Below are 27,374 nucleotides of genomic sequence, written 5' to 3'. Positions count from 1 at the left end.
ACATTTAGCATTTTAAACACTTCTACCTAGGAGTAGGTCAAGGATATGCATCTCCTAAGAGAGAAGGAAAAAAGTAATAATTCCTTTGTATTCTGGTACTGTGATTCCTATAAACTAGAGTAGCTTCTTAGGCATAGGAAATAATATGTCAAATGCTATAGTTTTTAACAGTATTTTTGTCAGGCAATAGAAATATAATTAGGAAGGTTATTCACTATCACTGGGTAATAAGCAATATCCAGTGTATAAACAATGAAGATAAAAATATCCATCCAACTTGCCAACACAACACCAAAGTGCCAGAAGTCCAGACTCCTAAAGTCCTTTGGGAGGATCTGGGGGGATTTGGGTGTTTTGTTAACTTTTATAAATTTGCAGATTCTGAAATGGAGTAAAATAAGATGTGAAAAATAAAAAAAACCCTAACTAGTACAGGTCTTAGGGAGTGACACTTAAGCAAGATTGGCATGAGTTCCTGGGTTTACTAAACTTGGTATTTGACGCTGTGACTTTAGGCTCTGATGTATGCACTTCCTGAGTGACCTTGGGTAACCCAAATCCTCCTGGAGCCTTTGTGCCCTCACCTGTGAAATGATCTGCCTCGCTTGCAGGGCTGAGAGAAAGTTCAATTCGAATATGCCATACACGGATTCTCATTATATACTATAAAGTGCATGCGAATATCAGGTAGTAACACTAGCTTTCCCCACATTCACAGAATTATCTCACTTTATCTAGTCTTAGAGTCCACCACCAATACAATTTACTTAGGGATTAATTACTAAACATCTCTTCAAAATATATATGTTCTTCCTTTTAACAGTTATTCACTTAAATGAACAACTTCCTTCTCTCCTGACACCTTGCTGAGATTAATTCCACTGATCAAATAGGAGGATTTGTGTTATTGTTGTTTTTTAATATATATTTTTATAGTAATAATGGTAGATGGGGAGCTACTAAAGGAAAGTATGTGATTTTGGAGCACAGCACTCTTGAAGAATCGGGCTGACCAGAATGTGAAAATTCAGGACAGGATTAATGGCAATATAGAGGCTGGTGGAAGAAAAGAACCAAAGATAAATAATCTCTCTCTCAGATTTTAAACTGAGTTGGCATTGCACCTGAGAAAGTAGGAGGTAAACTTGTAACTTCTCAGAGCACATATTTCTTAATCTTTAAATTGAGGATAAATCTTGTAGTTTACATATACTCATGCAGCGTTAGCAACTGCCCAGCTGTGAAAGTGTTGTTAGCTAGCATTACTACATTAAGACATCACATCTAAGAAGCGAATTACAGCCCAAAGGAACTGACTTATAAGTAGATTTTTAAAATAGTGTAGCTTGTTTATATGTTGGAAATGATAATATATTGCTTATTATTTCAGTGGTCTTGGAAGAATAACAGCAACTTCCATAGGATTTTGTTGTTGCTGCTGTCTTGAATGGTTGTTTTGTTTTATGATAGTGAAAAGAGTAACAGAACCACCAAAAGAAGATTTTCTTTTAGAGACTATACATTTATCTTCCAATACTGTCTTATCTGTACCAGAGTTTTGGGATATAATATTTTCAACGTCTTTCAGTTGTAAAAGTGTTCTACTTTTCAATTATTGTTTTAGTACATTCAGTGAGGATCTATAAGTGGTAAAATATTTTATTGTTTGTCTGAAGATGAAACATTTTCTCTCATTTGAATGTTATTTTAACTAGCTATAGAATTCTGAGTTGGCAGTTACTCTCAGCATTTTGATGTATTATTCCATTGTGTTTTAGCCTCTAGCTAAAGTCTGTTTGCTCTAAAGTCTGTTTTCATCAGTCTTTGCTGCTGTTCTTTGATTTTTATTGTGATATGTAAGGGTGAATTTATTTTAATTCTAGTTATTTACATTTATCATCAATTTCAGAATATTCTTAGCCATTATTTTTCACAATATTAGCTTTGCCAAACTCTCTCTTCATTCTCCTTTAGAATTCTCTTTGAATATATACTGGACTGTCTTTTTCATTATATGTCTTTGTCTCACTTTCACGGTTTCCATCTCTATATATCTATTTCAATCTGGGTCATTTCTACAAATAAATCTTCCAATTCACTAGTTCTTTCCTCAATTATATCTAAACTGTTATTTAACTTATCCACTTTTTTTGTTTTAGTAACTAGAGTTTCATTTTTGTCTTTCTTTGTAAAATTAATTGCTTTTTCATTTTTGCATCCTTCATTATTATTACTATACACTTCTTTATCTTTAATTCATATCTGTATTCCTATTTGCTTTAAAATTCTGGAAGTATGTGTCATCAATCCAATTCTTAGGGATGTTAATTTGTTGTTTTTCTTTGTGTTTATATCTGCCTCCTTGGTTTTATGTATATATTTTTTAATTGTGTTCTCAAATTCATCACTGATTATTTCCTCTATGGGAAGCTTCTTTGCCCTGGTTTGGATAATTGTTCCTCCATGTACCCTTGATCTGGGTCCACTTTTTGTTTTTCTTCATTTTTAATTTGAAATTCTTGTAGTTTGTCAGTAATATAAATTTGGAAACTACAACTACCTATGGCATAGGCTAGGTTTTCAGTTACTCAGGTGAAGAAGATTTTTTCCACCCATAACCCCACATAGAGACAAGGTTCATTTTTCTTTTATTGGCAACGTCCACTCAGTGCCCCTTCTTGTATAGCCAAGTCTGTGATCCCGCGTTGGCCTTCATTCACCAAAACAACGCTGCCACAACCTCTGCTGGGTCAGACCCTAGTGCACTGAAGCACTATTTTGTGCAATTCCCTTTTTGGCTATATAGTCCTTCATATTTAATAGGTTCATGACTAGTTCACTTCTTTCTTTTGTGTTTCTCTGCATTTAAAATATGTTATATATTTGCCTAATATTTCTGTGTTTGAAATAGGAAAGGAGTTTCAGCTTCCATGGTGCTGAAACCAGAAATTGATGATTCTATGACACATGGTATTTTAAACAGGAGTTTTGAATTTTTAGACTCAGTTTCTTTTGTTCTTTCTCTCCCTCCACCCACCTCTTTATTTAATTTCCAAGCCTAGTTTTCCCTTTGAAACTTCAGAACACTAATGATGGTCATTGAAAGGAATGAAGCTTCTTCATGTTCTCCCACATTCCACACAGTGATTTGCTGTTGTCTTCTTGAAAGCTCTGTGGTAGCAGAATAAAAACTTTCTTGAATTGTGAAAGCTAAAATGCAGAAAAGCTTCCTTGAATTTAGCACGTTGCAGGTAAAGATAAAGGATAAAAAGACTAGTGAGGGCCAAAACAGTACGGCTAAGCCTTGTTCACTTTTGTCTCTTCTCTACCATAACCCATGTTGCTAGATGGTCCACATAGGGTTAGGAACCTTGACATGGGGACACCAAACTCATGATTGTTTCACCGATTATGATAAGGTTCAATATTTCTGACTTATTCCAATTTCTAATCCCTCATTGCTAAAACCATGGAAGGCTTCATTGTATCGGTTTATAAGAACCTTTTTCACTTGATGGCAGAAAATCATTACTTTTACTAGTTATCAGTAATTATATTTGAGAATAATGTATCTATTCATAAGTACATTATTATAGTCACATCATGAATATTCCTTCAATTAAATCATGGTTAATGCTGTATGGTATGATGACTTAAAACACACTCTTCAAAAAACAATTTTATTTACCAGCTAACTTGTTTCAATATTTGTCTGTAATGAAATTACCAATCTGGAATATCTTATTTGTTTTGTGGATCAGCTGTGTTGATGCTCTATTATTCATTTCATCCGAATTCATGATACTTTACTTTCTTTTGCATCTGTTCAGTTGGTCCCAAACAATTGTTATATGCCCTACCTCTTTGATTCTTTTCAACAGACATCTCTGTTACATACCTTTCTTTCTTGTTCTGGTATAGTATTTGCTTAAATGCATCAGTCTGATGTAGAAAATGTCTGCTTTCAAACCCACAAATAAACTTTGTTGTATTTTATGCATTTGGTTGTTCACATATACATTGTAGCATTTTATTTAACATGTAGAAAAAAATACTGACTGCAATGGCTAACTATAGAGTGAATACAGTTTTTCCATCTTTTGTTTCTTGAAAACACTTGTTCTCTATCAATCTTCGTTTTCTTTTTAGCTATCCTTTTTAAATTAATTAAAATTAGTCCAGAAACTAACAAGATAAAATTAATTTGGCTGCAGATCTTTGAATTTAGCTGCTTCTGATCCCCCTTTTCACTACTGTGCTCTGTCCTTTATTATTTTAAGCCACTTTGTTGAGGTGTAGATGTGAAGTTATTTGCGTGATTTCCATCTTCATGGAATAGTTTACAGAAATTTCTGTGAAAACTTGAATTTGCAGTTCTAGTCAAAATGATAACTTTTACTACATTTAAAATACCACAAGTTTCTTAGTCAGTACTGTCCATGCTTATGGAGAAAGTGTCTTCTATTTTAGGATTTACTTAGAGAATAAAAAAAAATTATTAACATCACTAATGCTATTGACAAATATATTTTCAATATGCATTTTAATGAATACCTTTTAAATTAAATTTCAGAAAGAATGTTTTTCCTTTCACCTGTTTTGTTAATAATCCTCATCATGTTTAGAAATGGTAGTGTTTAAAAACAATCTAATACTATGAATTTTCATAGTAGACCATAGTAGACTTAAAAGAGGGGGAATGAGTATACAGCTTACAGTACTACAACTATCATTACATCTCAGACTTTCCCATAGAATAAAAGTACCCATATACAGTAATATGCTGGTAAATATTTAGCAACCACTTCTCTGAAAAAAGGAAAGCCCTGACTTGTAAAGTTTGCCAGTTTTTGTGTTGTATACATCCCACTATGGATGATTTCAAGCTACCAACACTATACCACTGAATGTGGAGTTGGAAAGAGACGTACATAGCTGGCTCTCTCAAGACAGCACAGCATTGCTGCCCAAGAACAATAGATATCTCATTTTGATTATCACCTAAATAAACTATGGAAGAGCCATAGGAGTGACAACCAAGTACAGATGTGGATGAAGGATGAGTAAATGCTAATAGCTAACAGCAAGGAGCTTAACAGTCACAAGTTTGCTACAATACCCACAATTTACAAATGGGGAATTAAGCCACAGAGAATTGAGTACTTTGCCCAAATTTGTTCTGTTAGTAAAAAGGATTCAACCCAACTAGAAGATTCCAGAGTCCAGATTCTTAACATTTGCATTACTCTAAAGTGACCCTTGATCTACTATGAATATTCATAGCATTGGATTGTTTCTTAAACACTGCCATTTCTAAACATGATGAGGGTTATTAAAGAAACAGGTGATAGGAAAAACATTCTAAACAATGACTAATTATATATATTTTATCTGGCAAAGAAGTAGGGATGGACATATTTTAAAACATTAATAGATTATTTTTACCGCATGGTAGAAATATGCTATGCTATATTCATGTTTCACGTTGTATTTATTATTTTTGCTTCTGAGTATATATACCTTTTTCATACAATAGTGTCCAAGACTGATGTGCCATCCAGATAAATTGCATTTTTTTGATCAATAGTAGTTGCTTCCCCTAGCAATCCTTTTACTTGGATGCTGAGTATAAAATTACTCAGTTGTCATAGACAAATAATTTACGCAAAATGAATGTAAAAAGGCAACATAGTTTCCTCCCTTCTTTAGTGATTTGCAGTAAGATGAATAGGGTGAAATCATTTACAATAATCTCCTAGAATATATTATTTTCTGTTTTTCATATTGAAAACCATTTAGTAAATGGAAACTAAATAGCAATAAAATTTGCCAAAACTTATTATTTCTCACCATAAAGTTGAAATGTATATGCTTACTCACCTATGCTAATTAGAAAATAAATATATTCATTCTAATTGGAAGATGTAGGCTTGTAAAAGAATCACAGGAATAAATACTTTGTAAGTTTGCTCTGAGGATTATGTGAAATATTGCATGCACACTGCCTGGCACATAATAAGCACTCAATAGTAATAATTATAATAGCAATATTATTTTACTCTGTGATATTGTTCATTTACTAGCAGTCTTCCCAGGGAATCACTGAATTAGAGGAAACACCAAGTTATAGTAAATGTACAGTACCATCTCTAAAGTGGAAGGCAGTAATATTCCATGAGGCATAGGAAGAAAATGTTAAAACTTCTGTTTATATACATTTTAACTAAGTAATATGAAAAATATCTTTTATTAATTTTTAATATGTGGATAGAGCTTCCGTCATGCCACGTATCGGGTGGCCACGTGTCTTATCCAGGAGGCAGAGAATCCTGCCTTAGAGGGGCCTCTACAAGTGGGAAAAGTCGACCATGTTGACCAGGTTATACTTCTAATCCTGATCCCAACTCTCCTTCAGCCATATCAGGAAAGATGAGATTGTTTTATGAGTTGAGCAAAAGAATTCAAAATGATTAAAATGGCCTTGCAGTGTAAATGCACTTTCATTTGCATTACGCAAGAAGTTGCTGCTTGTGGCAAAAGAGTTGGAAAGGTTACCGAATTTGTAGAGTATTAACACACATTTCTTTCGCGAAAAGACAAATATTCCAAATTTGCCAGCTTTTTCGGTGATGACAACAACTGACAATATTGTGTTACTGAGAAGATATGTGTACATTATTTAATCTTAACCTTCAAGTTGCAAGAGATTTTAGTACAGAATGGGAAAATATTTGCTTTCCTGTGAGTAAAGGGGCACCTAGAAAACAGATATTTGGAAGTATTTACATTGTTGTATGACATTTTTGCTGAAATTATGCCTCACATATAAAAAATAATCACATCTGTACCCTTAAAAACACTGAGAGCAGAATTTTGAAATGGCTTTATTAAGATGTATTTAAAATACAGCCAAAACTGAAAATGTTTAAGGTGTATAATTTAACAAGTTTTGATGTACATATATATACCCTGAACCCTTCACCACAATCAAGATATAGAATATATATGTATACACACACACAGATACACACACATTCCAGTAATATAATAACTCCAACTTGGTTCTTTTTCAAAGTTGTTTATGGCTATTCTAGGAACTTTGCATTTCCATATGAATTTTAGAATCAACTTTTCATTTCTTACAAAAAAACCTACTGGAATTTTGATTGAGTTGTTGAATCACTAGATGAAACCCAAGAATGACTTTTGAGTCTTTGTAATCGTGGATTCTTCTATTTGTTTGTTTTACTTGCAGTTCTCTCAGTGTTGTTTTTTTATACATGTATTTTTTATTGAAGTATATCATTCATACCTGAACACACATAAACAACTAGCATATAGTAAAGATTGCAGACCTACAAAATAAACATATAACATCACACAGGGATCTCATCCATCACTCCTCTACCAACTCTTTGCATTGGTGTGAAATATTTGTTACAAAACTATTCAAGAGCAGTCAAAATATTACTACCAACTATATTCCTTATCTTACACTTGGTGTACTTTCCCCTCAACCCATACTATTTTTTTAAATGTATTTTTGTTATAGATATTGTGAACTTGCAAAACAATCATACAGATGTGTATAGACATTGTGAACTTGCAAAACAATCATACAGATGTTTTTACCATGTATTTTGAAGCTCTGTTGTTAGGTGCATGACATTTAGATTTGTTCTGGCCTCTTGAGGAATTGACTTCTCTAGAGTTTGAGAAGAACTTCTTTAGCCCAGTCTTTGCTCTGAAATCTATTTTACCTCTTATTAATACAACCACTCCACCTTTCTTTTCCCTGATATTACAGAGCATATCTTTTCACACCCTTTTACCTTTACTCTATTTGTGTCTTTATGTTTAAGAAGATTTCTTATAAGCACATATGGTAGGGTCTTGATTTGTAATTAAGCCTCACATTTTATGCCCATTTAACTGGGATATTTAGACCACTCACATTTCATGTGATTATTAATATGTTTGGGTTTAAGTCTGTCATCCTACTATTGGTTTTCTGTTTGACTCATCTCTTCTTCTTTCCCTTTATCTTTTCTTGCTGCCTTTGTGAAAATTGTAAATATTTTTTTAAATTTTATTTTGTGGAACAGACATTTTAACTGATGAAATCTTCCCCATGAAGTGTTTCTTGGTTTTGGACCCATTTTGATGATATGTAAAAATGCAACTGATTGATTTGCAGCATCAACTGACTAACACTAGGGAAAATGGAAATTTACTGACTGAATTTCATCCAAAAAAATGATTGGTTATTAGGAGGCAAAAATATAAGTGAGGTGCTTAAGTAAGCACAGCTAATATTACCTTTATTCTGTTCAGATCCACGTACTTTTTGGCATATATCTCAAATGGTATAGCTGAAAATCTAAGTATGGAGATAAATTAAACTGAACTAGCTCTTAAAGCCGCCACTGTATCAAGAACTAGTAAAGACAAAATTGACATGTGATAGTAAATATTTAATTACAGATCTTTCATTGAAATATGTAATTCTTTATTAAGAATAAGAAAAGCCTAGTTTAGTAAGGATACAAAATATTTTAAATATATTTTAATGTTTTCAATTTATATTTTAGTTTGTTTTTAATGTAAATAATATATTAACACAGTACTTGTGCATATAATTACTAAGTTATATTCATTTATTGGTAGTGCATTGTCAAAATTCTTTTAATGATAAAGAATTTTGCAATCAAACATTTTGGATATGCCTGGACTAGAGGACTTTGAGATCACCAAGAATTGAGCAAAATATTTTTTAAAAAGAGAAACAGAGAAAATGTTTTTAACTCTTGGTTCCTGTAATCTCATCCTTATAGTTATGTAGACTGTTAATAATACCCCACTTGAGCTGTGCTATACCAGATGTTATAATGAAATGCAAAATGTTAACAAACTGGTCAATCCCACAGTCATAATACATATTTTCACTATTAATTTGCTGTGGAAAGCTTTTCACCCCTGTAAATTACCCCTGTAAATTTAGTCTAACCTATTTATTAATTCACAAACATAAACATCAACCTATTCCACTCCCTCAAGTGTTTGTCTTAATTATATATCACAAATAGTTTAAAAATTACTAGTAAGACTACATTTGCACACACACAAATACACTAAGACCTCAATTGAATAGAATGGTGAAAGGTACCCATTTATTTATGGCTAATATAATCACCACTTCACATGCCAGGTTAGACACAAACTTTGATATGTACAAATATGCATTATATATTTGAATACTTTGCCATAACAACAGCAAAACCCTAAATCTAGTCTTTAGTACTAGAATAAGTACACAGTTAAATCAAGACTAAAGAATGATGAATATGTGATTTAAATTTATACATTAACTGTGGCAAAAAGAGTTCTAGAAGAGATATTTTTCCTTAGCAAGAAATACACATCAATCAAGCCAGTGAAGCATACCTGTAACCTACCTGTAACACAGACTTTATAATTTTGTTGAAGTGAGATTAAATTGTGAGTGACTACTTTATTTTAGTGTGAGCTCACTTTATGTCTTCTGAACCTTCATTTTCTCATCTGTATATTGGTGGTTATGATAAGTACCAAGCAACTGTTGTGAGGATTATAGGTGCTGAACTATTTAATACTCTACTTTAGATGTAGAAAGGAATTCATAATTACAGGGGTTATTTTATAAATAGTCTATTGTTTTTGGTGTGTGGCTTTTAGATAAAGAGTAATTTTTTGGGAAAGTCACAAAGTGTTCATCATGAAGCATCTATCTCCTTAAAGGAAACTCATATTTTTGTGGAAAGAATTGGCATTAAGGAAACCTTAGGTTTTCAAAGTGTGCAAAAAGAATTGCTTGTAAACAGGGAGGCAATTAAAATATTGATGCAGGCTTGAGATCTTGAATATTTAAGGAAAGGAAAATTCAAAACACATCTTAATGGATTCAAAGAAAAAGGAAAAGAAGGAGTAAGAAATAAACTTTTGTTTTGAGCTATAGTGGCTAAAAGATGGTGATTTTATGAACAGAAACAAAAATGTGGGATAGTGTTTGGCAAAGAAGTACAGAAACGATTATGAAATTTCCCACCGAAGTTGAGTTTGATGTGCAGAAGAGATATTCAGTAGAAGATTAATTATTAAATTTCTTTTTCACTGATTTAGAAAGAGCATAGTTCTTATGTTTTTTAAAATTATTAAATACTAATTCATTTTGTTTTCTGGTAATAAAATGAACATATTATACTTTCATTTTTGTTGGTGAAAAACTGGAAATATAGAAAATTGTAAAGAAGACTAGTAAATACCAAGTAACCTCACTGCCATTTCATAATGTCTGGTAAAAATACATTTGTTATGCAGTTTAATAAATCTTTTAGAACAGAGATACAATTTTTAAAAACCCTTTTGTTTTATATCTTCAGAGTCACAAAAGTGCATATTTTCTGTATATGTGGAACTGGGTAGTAATTAATCTACCTTAGTTTCAATTATAGATCAGATTCATATATACCAAATTGGGAATTTTAATGACATCACAACCTGAAACATTCTTTTCATTTGTTTTTTGTCTCTTTTGGTATGCTTTTCAGATGTATCACAGGATTCGCCATTCAGAGTGCATTTACCGGGTAACTATGGAGAAGCTCTCTTATCACAGCATTTGCACAGCTGAAGAGTGGCAAGGCCTCATGCACTTCACCCTCCCAGCACGTCTTTGCAAAGATATTGAATTGTGAGTTTTGCGCTTTGTCCGTTTCTTCAGAAACAGACTATTTTTTGTTTTGTTTTGTTTTGCTTTGTTTTTTTTTAATTTGTTATTTTTGAAGATGCTTTAGATTATGTGTTACATAAAAAACATAGGGGATTCCCAAATACCCCACCCCACCCCCTCCCATATGTCCCCCCTTTAACCTCTTTCATTAGTGTGGTATATTTGTTACAAGTGATGATATTATACTTTATGCTCTTCCCCACACTATTTTATAGTTTATGATAAAATGGGTAATGGCTTGTATCCACCATTGCAATGTCATGCAGGACAATTCCAATGTCCCAAAAATGCCCCTATGTTACACTTATTCTTCCCTCTTCCTTCCCTTAGAACCTCTGGTGGCCATTGCCTTTCTATTAATGATAAAATCCTTCCATTGCTAGAATAATAAAGTCGATAAGAGAATAGTAAGTCCACTTTAGTCCATTGTTCATTTCCCAATCTTGAGGCTGTTGGGATGGTCATGCCTACTCTGTTTCTAATTGAGAGGGGCTTATATTCCATGGGGCAGATGAATAGAACTGAGTTGCTTGCACTTGCAGACATTTTTGAGAAACAGATTTTTAATTGGATTGAACTTAAAGTGAAATGGATTCTAGAATTAGAATCACAAATGTTACATTTCATATGTGGAGTTTCACGTGTTGCCATTTTTCCTTCTGTAAGTGATTTCAAATCTTATGATAGAACTTGGAAATAAAGGCCAGATCTTGATTTTGAATCAGTTAGTGTAGAGGTCAACATTTCTTTTTTATCTATTATATAACTTATACTATGTCATTTTTCATATTCAAATTGACGTTTGATATAAAATATCTAAAGGTTTTCCTTTCCATATAAATTTAAATTTCAAAATTAAATTCAAGAATGTAGAATAATTAGTTCAATTTTCACATTTTGTTTTCCAATCCTATGCTAATGTAATTAAGTTACTGGTTATAGGACCTATGAAAATTTGAATGTCCATTTTAAGTATAAGCTAACACAATTCAACTATATAGAAAACCTTCGCATGTGACCTAGAGCAGATATTTGTCGTATGAAGAAAATATAATGTTTTTTACATCTCTGTGTTTCCTGGTCAAATGTTAGAATTAGCAAATGAAAAGTAGGTGATAATTTGGGGTATTTACATGTATAAAATTTTCTCTGGGGTTAAATAAAAGAATAATTTTCAACTCTAAAATTGTTTTGGTAAGGATTTTACCCCCTTTAGCTATGAGCTGTATAATATATGCCTATTCATGATAAGGGATATTTTAAAAAGTACAAAAATTCTTTTGTGCTTTTTAAATGCTCTGATAACATAAGCAGCATCCTTTTTTCCCCCAACAGATTGTTTAATAGAAAATGAAGCAATGACTTAAATATTGGACTCAATTCCAAAGAGAATATGGGCAGTATCCTCCTTTGGAGACCTTTAAAGAAATGAGAGATGTGACTGAGATGGCAGGAAAAGGGATGGCTGAACTGCTAGTGTCTTTAGTTTCTTGTAGACAAAAAGTTAAATTACTTTTTTTGCTTGTAACTATGAATTTTTCCAAATTACATTTAGCAATAAACTGACTTCTTTTAATTTCAGATTCCACTTTGACATTGGACCTTTTGAAAACATGTGGCCTGGAATTTTTGTCCATATGGTCCATCGGTCCTGTGGGACATTCTGGTATGGATTACCCAAAAACTTCCTTTTTAAAATATTGAGTACCATGACTTCTTCCTCCCTTACTTTTTCTATATATTCCTCCTTTTTCTATATATTCAAATAAGAAAGGGCTGAGGTGGTTGGACAAATGCACAGCCTCTTCACACTTTCTTAAGAGGCTGTAACTTTTCTGGTGATAGGGCTGTGCCTTGTTTAACAACCACCTGTCAAGTTAGGTGATCATAAAGAGGTTAAACTTCCTTAGGCTTATATAACTAAACTAGACGGGGTTACTGTCAAGGCAATTACATACCTTTGAAAATTGTGTTTTGGAATGCTACATGTAAATTTAACATAGGCTTTCTTTTTTTATGTTTTTTTTTTATTTTTAAAGAAGGTTTAAAGTACATAAATGTTACATGAAAATATAGGGGATTCCCGTAACAATTGATGAACATGTATTGAAACATTGCTACTAACTGTACACTATAGTTTACATTATAGTTTATATTTTGTCCTGCACAATTTTGTAGGTTATGACAAAATATATAAAGGCCCATATCCATCACTGCAAAGTCATGCAGGACAATTCCAGTATCCCGAAAATGCCCCCATATTACAGCTATTCTTCCCTCTCCCTCCCCTTAGAACCTCTGGTGACCACTGCCTTTATATCAATAATAAAAGTCTTCCATTGCTAATAAGTCTATAATAGAATAATAATAAGTCCACTTTAGTACATTGTTCATTCCCCTGTCTTGACGATTTTAGGATGATGATGCCCATTCTGTTTGTAATTGACAGGGAGCTTATATCCCAGAAGGCAAATGGATGGAACTATCTTGCTTGCAGTTGTAGACAATCTTTGTTCTTTGGGATGGGTGTTGTCCATCATCATCTTCTTGTTAGTTGTCCTGGGTCAATCCAATGAACTGGAGAGTAGGTGTTGCACCTCTGCTGAGACTCAGGGCTTAACTGACACATGAATGGACTAAAGATTTAAGCCTCTTGGATATATATTTAACAAGTAGAGTGTTAATTACAGGTTCAAATCAAAGGGACAGAAGAGCCATGTGTAGGGAAACTATGAATCTAATTCTGTTACACCAGGGAGCATAAATTACAAAGTAAGGTCCATAGACAGGGTGCAGAATTCCTGAGCTTGTCTGCCCTGCTTATAGTATCTGGATGTCTCTAAGAGCCCTCAGGAGCCCTGCTATTTGAATGTATATTTAACATAAAACTTTAAGCTTACAGTATACAACAGTTAGGATGGACATAAAAGAAATACAGCTCCTAATTCAAAATCTAGTACTTTGCCAGTGATTTATTTATAGCAGCTTTCATTTGAATGCTCCATCCGTACCTTTAGTCTGTCCTAGATATTTTTCATAATTTTGTATCTGATATTTTACAGCTTAAGCACACATACTTACAATGCAAGGAATTATTTTCTTTTTCTCTTTTTTACTCACTTATAGAAGCTCTTAGTTTCTCCAGAACTCAATTGTCACTCCTTTTCTGTTGAATTATATGTCTTCTCTTTTATTTCTGCCAGTGGCTGTTTAAAATTGCTCTTTATAAAGGAGGCAGTAAATTAACTATAACTAACTTCAGCTATTTATTAGCTATCATTTAAAAGTTTTGCCAACTGGAACTCCTAAAATGCCATATCTTATACTTGGAGGACTTTTGAAAATTTTCAGTGAAGGAAATCCCAGGCTATGTATTTTTAAAACTTTTGTGAGCTCTCATCTCTTTGTATTTCATAAAGCCCTATTTTATATAAATGTGCTTTTAAGTTTCCTTAAAATCACTTAGGGAGTTCATAGTACTTAAACAGGTATCAATGCTTAATAATCATGTAAAATATATTTTTTAAAAGTTTAATAATCATATAGTATAATAAAAATATATGTCCTAATTCATATATTGTATTAACAAATAATTGGACCATAATAATTTGGGCTCACTTTGAAAGGATCTAGAAAATTCATCACATAGATTTCTCATCTATAAAATTCTCATGATGTGCATATTTGCAGTTCCTGAATCTGATTATGCTTGTTGCATATTAACTCAACATACCTTTGGCAGGATGATGCTATCTTGTTGTCTGTTGAACTCTATGGGGAGTAGGAAATGCTTCCAGAGGTGAGGAAAATGATGGAGGTTAAGGACAGGTGACTGTGTACGCTCCCATAATGTTACTTCTGCGTCCCTCTCCCTGGTGGACCAGTTACTCTACCAGAACAGAAGCTAGGAAAGAATCTCCATTATCCTACTTCCTTTTGGCTAGAGAAACAGGAAGTGGTTGGCTGAAATCCAGTGCTTATGGGTTCAGTCAATATAGGTATCTAAAGTGTGGTAAGGGCACCTGATGTTGTGGATACATGAGCTTTCTTCTAGAGTGTATTGATTCTTTCCTTAAAAGGGACGTAAAAGTTTCTGTCGCAATTTCTTTTCCACACAGCTTTGACCTGGAAAAGTTGTGTCGTTTTATTATGTCTGTTAAGAAAAACTACCGGAGGGTTCCTTACCACAACTGGAAGCATGCGGTCACAGTGGCCCATTGCATGTATGCCATACTCCAGAGCAATCAAGGGCTATTCACCGATCTGGAGGTAGGTATGGATACATTTTCCCCCAATTTCACATACCTTCATTGGATAGAGCACATTTATGGCGTGGATATTGGACATGTTATTCCAGGGCAAATTTTGGTACAGTAAATTAACAGAAGTACAATTTTTCAATTCCTGTTTCTTTGAACCACATTTTTCTAGATTCTTTTTTGCACATTGTTTTAAATATGAAATGTAGATACAGAAATTTCAATTTCACCAAAATCCCCATGGACTCACTAATTTTTGTAGTATGCATTCTTATTAGAGTTTATGTCTTCTGAATGAAATATAAACAAAGTGAATTTTTCTCATTGCCCGTAAGCCCTGAGTAAATGTGCACATATGCTACTCGTTTGAGAACCTGAAGCATTATATGCAGTTAAGACATAAGTGTGTTTGTTCTCTTTTACTATAAAGAAACAGAGGCTCTGAGACGTTTAATGGATTTATTTGACTTTCCATACCCAAGGTTGGCAGCAAGGCTTTCCACATCCCAGAATTAGATCTGGAGACTGTCTGCTCCGTTGTCTGAACCGCACCTTTCAAAAGCCCCCTTTGGTCCTTTTTTCATCTCTAGGCAGCTCTGGCTATAAGGAACCAGTTCTGCTTGTTTATCTCTCTACCGTCCCTCTCACCACAGTGGTCCTAGTGGGACCTGCTAAAGCCCTAAATCAAGTCCTCCTTTTCTCTCTTCTGTCCACTTGTGGTTACATCTGACCAGGCAGAGCCAAGGGAGCTGGCATCTCTGTACTACGTAAAAATTGTGCATCTCTCAAGGTCACGTTTCAACTAGAACCTGGGACTCCTGAGACCCAGGCCTACCATTTTTCCATCATATCATACCAAATTCACAGTCCGGGCAGGAAACTTGGATGGAGCATCCCAGAAAAAAAAGTGTACCATGTTCAACCAAGCAAAATCGTTTCCTTTTTTCAATTAAAAAATTCTTTAGTCCAGGCTTTGTTTAATCTAAGGGATAATTATTCATCAGCAAAAGTTAATAAAAATCCAGGGGAAATCTGCTCCTTTTCATATTTGTCCAAACAATTTTCAAAAACACTAGCATTTTTCATATTCAGTTCCTTTTATGTCAGGAATTTTAATCTTTTTTTTGTCATAGGAATCTGTGTGAGTTTAGGAACTTCTAGAAATTATACTTTCAAATAGCATTGAAATTTGAAAATGAGTGAGTGATTTCGTGAGTTGGCTGTATTAATAGCAGAGGTTGATGTGATATTAATGGCAATCTGGAAGGCTCTTCTTATCCTCTTTCTTTGTTTTGAATATCCGTACAATATTTTTTTTTTTAAGCGCAAAGGACTGCTAATAGCATGTCTGTGTCACGACCTGGATCACAGGGGCTTTAGTAACAGCTACCTGCAGAAATTTGATCACCCTCTAGCAGCTCTATACTCCACTTCTACAATGGAACAGCACCACTTTTCCCAGACAGTTTCTATCCTACAGGTAAGATGATTGCATGCCCATGCATGTGTGCCAAGCTTTCCTTTGTTGTAGTGGTTTTTAAAGAGACATTAATGCTTTATAAATGAAAGAGAAATACTGGGACGGCCTATTTGAAAAACAGTAGCTAAACTTTATTGTAGAGCCTTATATTTGCTCACTGTTAAATAATAGTGGTTATGTGGATAGAGAATGTGTTATGAAGATTTTAAATACATGGATTTTTCAATCATATTTGATTTTCAGATACTATGCCAATAGTGCACAATACCCTGAGGCAAAGTTTGTTTCAGATAGTTTAATTATATGGATTATTATATTCTTGAACCTGAGTGTATTTAACAATGAATCTAAAAAGTTAGACAAATTCCCAGTTGTAAGTGCTTTGGAGTCCTTCTAGTTTTGTCTTTTGTATTTTATTTCATTGCGGTTAGAGTGGTTTTGTTGATTGTTCTAAACAATGACAGATGTCACTTGAATATGTTATATTTGTGTTCCATCATTACTTTAAACCTTTTCTCTCAGACTTAGATTTACAAGGTAGTTCTTACATCGTAATAGTTTTATTGTTCACACAGAGATTTTGTAAAATATGATTTATATTTGAATTTAGAATTGCAGACCCTAAGTCTTCCTTGCAATATCAGCACCTCACATAGGAGGAGAAGCTTTCATTAGGTCTTCTGATTATGTGACTAAGGGAAAGCTTTTGATTTCTCATAGTTGCCATAATATTACTCTGGTAGAGACTCTAGCAGCAACCACAGTTGGCAAATTGCGAAGCGGAAAGGTTTTGCCACTTGCTGCTTTCTCCCCTTCTCCCCACGCTTACTTCTGACTCCTTATTGGCCTAACTGCCCGATGTAATTGCCGCAGGTGATTGCTAGTACTATGTTTTAGTTTCCTCGTGCCAAAATAAATACCAGGCAATGGATGGCTTAAACCAAGGTAATTTTTCGGCCCATGGTTTTGAGTCCAGAAGTCCAAAAATCAAGGTGTCATCAAGCCGATGCTTTCTCCCAGAAGACTGGCGTCCTGGGGCTGGCTGCCAGTGATTCTTGGTCCCTTTGCTTTACTCTCATATGGCCATGCACAGGGTGGCCTCTGCTGGCTTCTCCCTTCTCTTCCGGATTCTGCTGACCTTCAGCATCTGGCTGTTTCCTCTGAGTTGCTTTAAGGCCCACAGTAATAGGATTAAGACCCACCCCTGTCAGGTGAGCCACACCTTAACTGAAGCTGCCTGGTCAAAGGTCTTATTTTCAAGAGTTCACACCCACAGATACGGATTCAGTTTAAGAACATGTTTTCTTGGGTTCCGTACTTCCAAACCACCACGTCCTATATACTCAGACTTTTTAAAACCCCAGCAAATTGTAACTACTCTGATCCCATTTCCTCAGGACTTTTCTGACAGAGACAGTAAACGATAAACTTATGAGATGTGAGTGCTACTGTGTAAATTACAGAGTCGCTTATTAATAGAGATAAGAGTGACTAAGGCCTTGATTCAAAGCAGAAATTATTGGTGGGACTTTCAAGTTTGTAACCTGCTGAGTCAAGGTGAGAGGTATTTTAGGTATGTGACTATTTTAGTCATTTTCAAGCAATATCCAGGTTGCTGAAATGTTCCCCTTGCTTGCTCATGAGATTGATTCTGACCCTAAAATTAATTTGTAATCATCATTCCTGATGATTACAAAATCTTTTTTTATAAACGGGTATATGTATGGCTAGATAGAAACACAAACACATTCACATATCATGCTTTTTGTAAAAAGAAAATCATTAGACAAGTTCTTAACAGTTTAAATCTGTTTTGGCCTCATTTATCACTTGAGGCTATTTATTTGTATTAGAAAAAGGGTAAAAAGCAGAATGACATCAGGTGCCTTCATCTAGAAATAATTTAGGACACACTGAATTGCATCTCATACCCTAAACAGATTTATATGACAATAACAATTCTCACAGTTAAATCTGAAGAAGAATGTTAACCACCTTTATAGAGCTTTTTTTTTTGAAAAAACATTTTAAATATTAAAGAATCAATTTTGAGGTACACAAGAATTGCAACATGTATTTGCTCTTGGGTGGAATAAAATCGAAGCCTTGTAGCATGGCAGTTTATAGCAAAGCAGATGGGAGTGGAGAGGATCCGGGGCCTCCAAGTGCTAGGAAGACTTATTTCCAGTTTCTGCCACTAACAATAGAGGTTCAGGATGTGAGGATTCTAGATTTCTTTAGGCAGTGTTCCTAGAATGATGAAAACATGGGTACAGGAAACTCCCAGCAGTGAATTAAGTTCAGGTGGGCCAGCTGTTGGCATCTAAAAAGTTGTTGGAGAATCTTTAATTAGTTGCTGGTTAGATTTGAGGTATTAGATTTAGAATTTTCAGTCCCTGGGTGATAATAAGGACAAATATGTTCCCCTATCTTTAAAGAAGATATGGTGTTAAATGGATTACAACATTGGGAGAAGAACTAGGGCTTTGCCAAAGATTCTAATGAAAAGCACCACCGGTTTGAAACTGAATTCAGATACTGAATTAACTGAAAAACCTCCCACCTCAACTATAACATGGAGAAAAATCGGCACTTCATAAATGGATAGGGCCTAATCTCCTTGGGCAGGAGGATTCAGGAAAGGTTTTATTCCTTTTTGAAAATGTCTATGTCTTTGGCTTACTTACACCACATGCTCATGATAACTTTTCTCTTTGCTCCCAGATTCATCTGACTTCTCCTTGAAATCAGTTCAATTCAACAAACATTTACTGAGCAGCTCCTCTTGGGCCAAGACCTTCATTTTAGGCACTGGGGAATCTGACAGTGAACAAAACAAACAAAAATCGCATTCCCCTTACAGTTTGCATTCTGGGGTGAAGAACACTAGTGTCCCCCAGGGTTCTGACCCCACACCACTGTTCTTGCCAAGCTTCTGGTCCACTATTAGGGTTTTAGCAGATGCTTCCACACTACAGACTCTCAAACCTTTATTTCAGTCTAGTGTTACTCTCATTCCATCTACTCAAACTTGAAATTCATATGTCCAAAATTGTGCTCATTCTCTTCCTCCCAGTATCTTCTGTACCACCTCCCACAGTGGCCACTTTATCCACCAGCCATACAGGTTGGAGACCAAAGAGTCATCCCTTACCTCTCCTGTTGCCCCACCCACATCCTGCATTCACCTGCCAATTTTATATCTTAATCAAAAAGACACCTCCCAACTTGGAATCCATCTTTTAATGTGCTAGGCTTTGATAACAGTAAAAATTGCAGCTTCCATTCACTAAAATATGAGACAGAACAATCTAGAATTGCATCATGAATGTCTCTGTCTCTCCAAAGTACTCCTTGTATTGGAAGAACTTTTCCTGTTGCTCTCCTGATTTCTCCAGATACCCTTATCTCCATTGCTACACAGGTGATTATGGCTCTGCAACTATTTATCCTCTGGCAACAGAGCCAGATGAAAGATAAGAAATTGAGCATACCATGGTTGGAAATAGTTCCCAATCCAGTTTTTTAGAGTTGTGTGTGCATCTGTCTGTCTGTCAGCATATCATAACTTCGGTTGACCTGGGTGCTGACTTTCCATATGGCCGCCGTTGTTAACTCTTTGATAATTTAGGCAATCAGAAGAGGGTCGGACAATTTCACTACTGCTTAACCACGAGGGACATCAAAAAGCCGAGAGAATATATACACACATACATTTTGGTGTGTGTGTGTATTACACATTTATATAAAACCAACCTTCAGTGTAACACACGCACAAAGGCACATAATTATTAACAGTATAAAAAAGCAGGAAGGCTGTCTAACTGGTCAGAGCTTGCCTTGACTTCAGGGCAGTGAGGACTCAGTGGGCTTTCTTGGTTGCCTGGGCAATGGGAAGTCCTTCAGTCATGGGTAAAGAAAGGAAAACTAGAGGAGCATCTAATGAAGAAATGAATTCACATTCTTAACTTTTGTGGAGTTTCCCGTTATGTCCTGCTGTTGGGCCTCGGGATCTTTCCTGGTGATCACAGCCCTTCGCTGTGTATAGATAATAATGAATCAAGTAGAGAGGAAGGTCCAAATAGGATTCACTGTTAATGCTGAACTTGCCTCTCTGACCACAACAGTCTCCTTCGTGTTTGTCAAATACTTTCCCTATTTTACATCCCAAATTAGGCCTTAGTCACATTTTCCCTGTTTGTTGGACCATGTTATTTTCCTGTTTAAAAGCCATCAGCAGGTCTCTATGTCCACGAGAATGAACTCCCGATTTCTTAATTGATATACCTGTCTTTTATGAATGGCCTCTGCCTATTCTGGAACTACATCTCTGGTATACTTTATGTTGGTCTAGACATTATCTCCATGGCATTCTTTAGATTCCCTCTACTTGTTATTCCCCCAGACCTCTTTCTGTGGTTACTTTTTCCTTATCTTTAAGGCTCAGCTCAAGAGTTGCCTCCTCCAGGAAAATGATCTGATGGCATCCCACAGCTGGGGCACAGCAGTGAGCCCCTTTTCCATGGCTCTGCAGCACCTCGAACATACACATATCTTCGTGGTTTTTTTTCACATTATGTTGAAAGTCTGTGAGTTTTCTACCTGCTCTGAGTTATAAGCCCAGTGAGGACAATCAGTACATGTTATTCATCTCTGTATCTGCAGGCACACCTCAGGGTCTGGCACATGGCAAAAACTCATTATATGATGGGTGATAAGGGCAGCGGTGAGAACTGGAATGAGAAATGAGGGTAAGAGAGAATTCAGTATAGAACAAAGTGTGCCAAGTTTGGAGACAGAAAATGAGAAGTTTTATTTAGAGGAAAGTAAGAATTTAGATGGCTGAGTAGTGGAAAGTAAGTGGAGAATGCCTTTAAATAAAGTAGATTAATTTTTTGTGGACATTGACATCTAAGAAAGTAGGTAAGCTCTATTTTCTAACCTAAAACTTACCTTGACTTTTTTAGTAATTGTGATATAACCACCAATATTGGAATGTTAAATACATTTATTCTCTTTCCTAATGAGATGTTAATGCTTATTTTGAAAGTGAAGCTATCCTCCTTCTGTTTTTGTTTTTTCCGCTGCTGTGTATCCTCCATGTTAAGTACGCAAAAGTCAAAATTTTAGAAGACAGACCAATTAAGAATAATTATTCTCATTATTTAAAAAATTTCCATCATTCCATTTTTCTTGAATTATCTAGTTATTTTCAAAATATAATCAGATTTCAGAAAGTTATCTTTTCGCCAAGCATTTTGGGATCATATGATTTTTGAAGTAGCCGTATTTCTCTGAATCCAGATAAAGAGTTCTCCCAATTTGTCTACACTAAGTAGAAATGACTGCGGTCTTTATTGCAGTTACAGCAAAATTGTTATAATTCTATTAAACCCTATTTTCACTAATACTCTAAAGTTTATGACACAGAGGAATAGCTTTAATTTTTTTTTTTTCTTTTTTTGAGGTACTAGGGCCAGGAATTGAACCTGGGGCCTTGTGTGTGGGACGGGACGCTGGCATTGTACCACTGAATCACATCATAGTTGTTTTTCCATTTGTTTGCTTGCTGTTTGTTTGGGGTTTTTTGATTTTAGGAGGCACTGGGGATTGAACCCAGGACCTCCGGTGTGGGAAGCAGGCACTCAACTGCTTGAGCAACATCTGCTCCCCCTAAATCTATTCTTTGCTACTGATGTATTCTGATTGAAATTGTCTTTAGACACCAAATCCATTCATTTGGGGCATTTTGTTTGTTTATATTCTTTTTTTCTCCTAAAGTATGACCAAAAAAGCTAGGCTGGTGAATTTTATCATCACTACCAACATACACCACCACCACCATCATCATTACTGTCATATTCATTTTATCATTTATTGGGTGCTTACTACAAGCCATAAGCTTAAGTATTTTGCACACATCAATATATTTACCTCTTACAGCACATGTATGAGTGCTATTATTCATTCTCTTTTTACAGATGAGAATAATGTGCATCAAAAAGGTTAAGTACCTTGCCCATTGATATACAGCTAGTTAGTGGCAGAATGGGAGTAAAAACTAGAGCTGTTTAATTTCAAACTCTGCTCTTAGTGACAGTACTACAGTGCTTCCTAGTATGTGGTTTGATGCACTAGGTAATTCAATCTGAAAATATGTATCTTTTAAAGATATTATTAATGTGAATGTTTGATGCAATTAGTTCCATTGACTTTTTCCATACCAAAGCACGAGAATGAGCCAATCCATACCCGTGGCTTCCTTCAGAAGTGACTCACAACCTAGTGTGGGGCAGGATTAGTGAAAAGGGAGGTCTCTATTGGTTGGCAAGCAGGTATGGAAATCTGAGCTTCTAGAACCTTCCATGTGACTTTAATTATAGAGCAAAGCATCAGAGCTTTTTGGGGGAACTATGATGATTAATATTTTTAATATTACTAATAATATTAAAATATAATAATCTGTTTTTCTGCCTCCATTCTGACCTTACACCAATCCATAGTGTTAGCAGAGTGATTACTCTAAAACACAATCCTTATTACCTTCAAAATAGTACTTCAGTTCTGTAAGGAAGCCCCCCTTTTTCTACTCTTTAACTTTAATTCTCACCACTTCCCTGTTCGAACAATTTGCTTCAGCCATACTGAAATTTCTGTAGTTCCCACCATACAGCCTACTAACCTCCATTTTAACTGTGTTTCTCTGCCTCTAAATAGTGAACTCCTTTAAAAAATGAACTTACATTGTTTAGGGCCTCGGATATAATAGGTACTAAACTACTTACTGAAAGTGGAACACTACATACTAAATGTCTGCTAAGTAAGTGGAGACATATATTCTTTATTTTGTGAAAAGGAAGACAAGGCTGTGCCAATGAGGAAGTGGTTTCTTTATACTCCAGCAGTGAATTGGGATGTGAAGTCATGGAACCGAACATGATTAAGAGCTGAAAGGAGCCTTAAAGGTCTTTCATTCAGCGTGAGCCTCTGAGTTCAGCTTCAGATTGAGTTTCAGCACTGTTTACATTCTCTAGTATCTCCAATGCTTTATTAGCCTCATGCATCTCAGCAGCTTAGAGTATTTGCAAGCAGAGCCTACATATATTCTTTCATAGACAAAAGAATTGTGTGCTACTCACCCATTTTAGGACTTTAGAAATATGCCTGAGTATAAAATGTAGGCTATTTCATATTTGATTTATGCAAAACAAGTTCAACTGAGCATGAATTGATATCCACTTCAAACTGTGTAACTTGGGCCTTTTGTTACAATAAATGTATCAATTAGTATTATGACTTTATGAGGTTTTATTATTTTGTTAGCTAATGTGTAAAATTGGGCCTTTGAAAAGATTTTAAGCTGTTTTATCTGATGTGTTTATGTACTTGTATCTCCTTTATTTTCTTTTGTTTTAATAGCAAAATGTTGGGAAATATATTCTAGATTTTCTTGAATGCAGGGGATCATTTATTGTTTATTTATTTATTTATTCCCTTTACTTTTGAAAAACAATTTTTAAGGAAGCAGTAAAAATTCTTGGTAGTAACTTTTCATTATGAAGTTCCTCTACTGAACTTTTCCCACCTGGTTTCCTGTTTTGGTTGAAAAGGAATAAAAGAAATAATGGACCTAAAATACCAGCAGAATATACAGATCCTTTCTTCACGGTTTTTTGAGACCCTGATTAAAACATGCACTCAGTATTTTATATCTAGTTGTAAGGGTTTCATAATTCCTTAGTCCCCCTGGGGAATTTTTAAGATTCAGGATAAGAGGTCCTTATTTTGGAGAGATTAAAACAAACAAACAAAAAACCAAACAATAGAAAACTTTGGCAGCATGAGGGAATATTTTATACACTGTTGTTCAAGGTTTATTTTGGTAAACATTGGTGATAGAATAAAGCATATAAAACTTAATAGATGTGATTCCTCTTAAAGACTCCTTTCCCGTGGCAGATATGAGCAGACCGAACATGGTCTGATTTGAAACATGTTTATGAGGTAGGAAACATGCATCACAAAGCACTGAATGTCAGAACGGATGTCTACTGTTCAGTTGAATTATGATCGAATGAAAACAAAGCAGATTTCTTAGTAATCAAAATGAAAGATCTCTTTATTTTAATAAAACGGTAGAGAGTTGAGGTTGGAAAGAATTGGCAAGGTTATCAAGTTCACCCACCTGTCCCGTGCTTTTGAATCTTCCCTTGTGTCCCCATCAATTACCACCCAGCTTGTGCTGGAACATCTCAACTTGTAACATCTCAAAAAAGGCATGTTCCATATAGTAACTCTTGGAACACTCAGATAATTCCTCCTTGGTTGAGCTGAAATCCATCCTTATCATGTCCACCTAGTTGATCCTCTTGTATTCATGAAAATTGCTTCAAATGAGATTTCCTAAAAATGACCAGGTTTTTATAAGTGCTGCTGTTTCTCGTTAGGCAAAAACAATCTTAATGTTTCAGCGAATACCTGATTTCTGATAGATATCAATGATCTATTTAAATTTTATAATTTGAAAGTGAAATCAATATGTTTAGAAGTGCTTTGTCCAGTGTAAAGCATTTGACAAATGTCAGGCCTTACTATTATTATTGCCATGAAGATAACCAACTAGAAATAACTCCACTTCTTACCTTTATGATAAGATAGTTTAATATCTGTGAGAACTTAAGAGTAAATAATAAAGGTTCTGATGATCAAAAACAAATGGTACAAGGGCAAACTTATTTCAGAATAACGTGAATCAGGCAATGTCTTAGAGAAATGTCTGAATTTTTAAAGATATACATCGTTTCAAGTTTTTAATGAACTTTACAAATCAATAAACATATATTAAGACAAATGAAATCAATTTACATTAGAACTATATTGGCTAATAATGAAATCATTATAAGATAACTGGTGAATCCACAAATTCAGTGCATCTTAATTACGTCAAACAATGAACAAAAATATCCCTTAATCTCAGTTACAAATAAAAATTTAAAATCATCAGAAGAAATTATTGTAAAAAGTTTTTTTAAGAGAATCAAATGCAAAAGAATAATTCTATGTTCTGAGATCATAGAACCCAAAATACCAATGTTTGGTCTTGTTTAGGGCGGTGATTTGCTATCGCCCATCACTCATGAGGTCAGAAGAGAAGACAGCCCTAAAATTTTTTCACCTTCAATGATTTGTGTTATATATAAAAATGATTCTTTCCTGTAGGGAGGGCTTTTAATGTGCCTGAATACATTTCATATTGTGGTTGTGGAACATTCTCTTTTAAGATTGATAAAACATAAAATATTACTCATTAAGCTTGATTCAGCCTAGTAGTACATGAAGGAGAGGACAGGGATAGAGACGACCTTTTCAACCTACTCAATCCCAGTATAATATAAAAATTACTGAAGTTTTTAATCAATTTAAATGGAAAAGCCTTAAACATTTTAAAGTTTCTTATCCTTTAATTGCTAGAAGTGTTCGAAAACCAGGTATATTTAAAATCTCTGGGGTTGTGTGGTAGCAAATGATTGTCACCATGGTTAAAATAGAGCATTTAAGCGGTCACAGCATCATTGTTGGCGCTTATTGGAAGAGAAACCCAAACACTAATTTCATTACAGTCATTTTGAGTTTTTCTTTTTGTTCCACCCAAAATTGTCATTAGTATGCCAAGTGGCGTTGACTGTCATTTCGAATAACTGAAAATGTCATGAGGTTAGAACTTGTGCTTTTTATTGGTGGTTTTTATTTGTATTTTTTCCATAGTTGGAAGGGCACAATATCTTCTCCACCCTGAGCTCCAGCGAATATGAACAGGTGCTTGAGATCATCCGCAAAGCCATCATCGCCACAGACCTTGCTTTGTACTTTGGGAACAGGAAGCAGTTGGAAGAGATGTACCAGACTGGATCGCTAAACCTTGATAATCAATCGCATAGGTAAAAACAATTTTTAAATGTTTAGAAGCCCAGGAAGTATCTGGAATAAATTATACTTACATCCAGAAATGTGATGTGGCATAAATTTATACCTGAAGCAAAAAATGTAAAAAACAAAAACAAAAACATTTTTTATAGTTTTCTTCTGTTTTATTTTGTGTGCATTTTGTTTATATTTACTTTGGGTATTTCATTGCGTAACAAAATTGATGATGGTGGATTATGAGAATAATTAAAGTACTGTAGGAATTTATACTGTTTCCTGCAAGAATGGACTCTAAAGGAAAAAGCTAGCGGTTGTTTCCCAGGAGGTCCTTTGCTGATTTATTATAGTCCAGGATTTGGTCACTGGCCTCAAAGACTCAGAAGCCCGAATTGCTGAGCAAAGAAAATGGATATAATTTTCAGAAACTTAATTAACCAAGCTCTCGTGATTGATCTGTAAAACCAAAATACCATTTTATTGAATTACAATGTATATTCCAGTCACAAGGATCAGAATGTTGTCATTCCTTGTAATCAGAATCATTTAGGAAGAAGCCAAGTTGCAACGAGAAGGCTGTTTCATAAACATGGCATCTGATCAAGGGGATTCAAATGGGTATTCTAATGACTGCAGGCAAAAAGTTCACCTGATGCTGTGTTTTTGCAGGAAGGATGTCATGCTAGTGGATTCGGAACTATGTCAGGTCTGATCATCATGAAGTCAGCCCATCTGCGTATTAGAACTAAGTCTAAGTCCCTGGGCTAAACAGCTCCCTTTGACAGTTAGTAGGTGGTTACCACCAGCATCTGTTGCTCTTACTTTCCTTCGGTGTTTCCATGCTTGACTAACTCCATTTTTAGCACTGCTTTCTTCATGAACATTCCTTTACTGGTTCCAGTCCATTCTTGCTGAACTTGGAGCTATTCTTTTGTTCAGTTGCTTT

General features: G+C 34.8%; 1 protein-coding gene across 8 annotated transcripts in view; it reads left to right on the top strand.

The window, feature by feature from the left end:
• The window catches only part of PDE10A (phosphodiesterase 10A), a 763,936-nt gene that overhangs the window by 675,331 nt on the left and 61,231 nt on the right, over nt 1-27,374 (top strand). For all 8 annotated transcript variants that reach the window (XM_004465920.5, XM_058289686.2, XM_071212528.1 and 5 more), the window contains 5 exons: nt 10,587-10,729; nt 12,351-12,434; nt 14,887-15,037; nt 16,352-16,507; nt 26,273-26,445. In XM_004465920.5, coding sequence (XP_004465977.2) covers nt 10,587-10,729; nt 12,351-12,434; nt 14,887-15,037; nt 16,352-16,507; nt 26,273-26,445 — 707 coding nt within the window. The remainder of the gene's footprint in view (nt 1-10,586; nt 10,730-12,350; nt 12,435-14,886; nt 15,038-16,351; nt 16,508-26,272; nt 26,446-27,374) is intronic.

This window comes from Dasypus novemcinctus, chromosome 28 (assembly GCF_030445035.2).
Source record: "Dasypus novemcinctus isolate mDasNov1 chromosome 28, mDasNov1.1.hap2, whole genome shotgun sequence".
NCBI classification, from domain to species: domain Eukaryota; kingdom Metazoa; phylum Chordata; class Mammalia; order Cingulata; family Dasypodidae; genus Dasypus; species Dasypus novemcinctus.
This window is presented reverse-complemented; position numbering and strand designations above follow the sequence as displayed.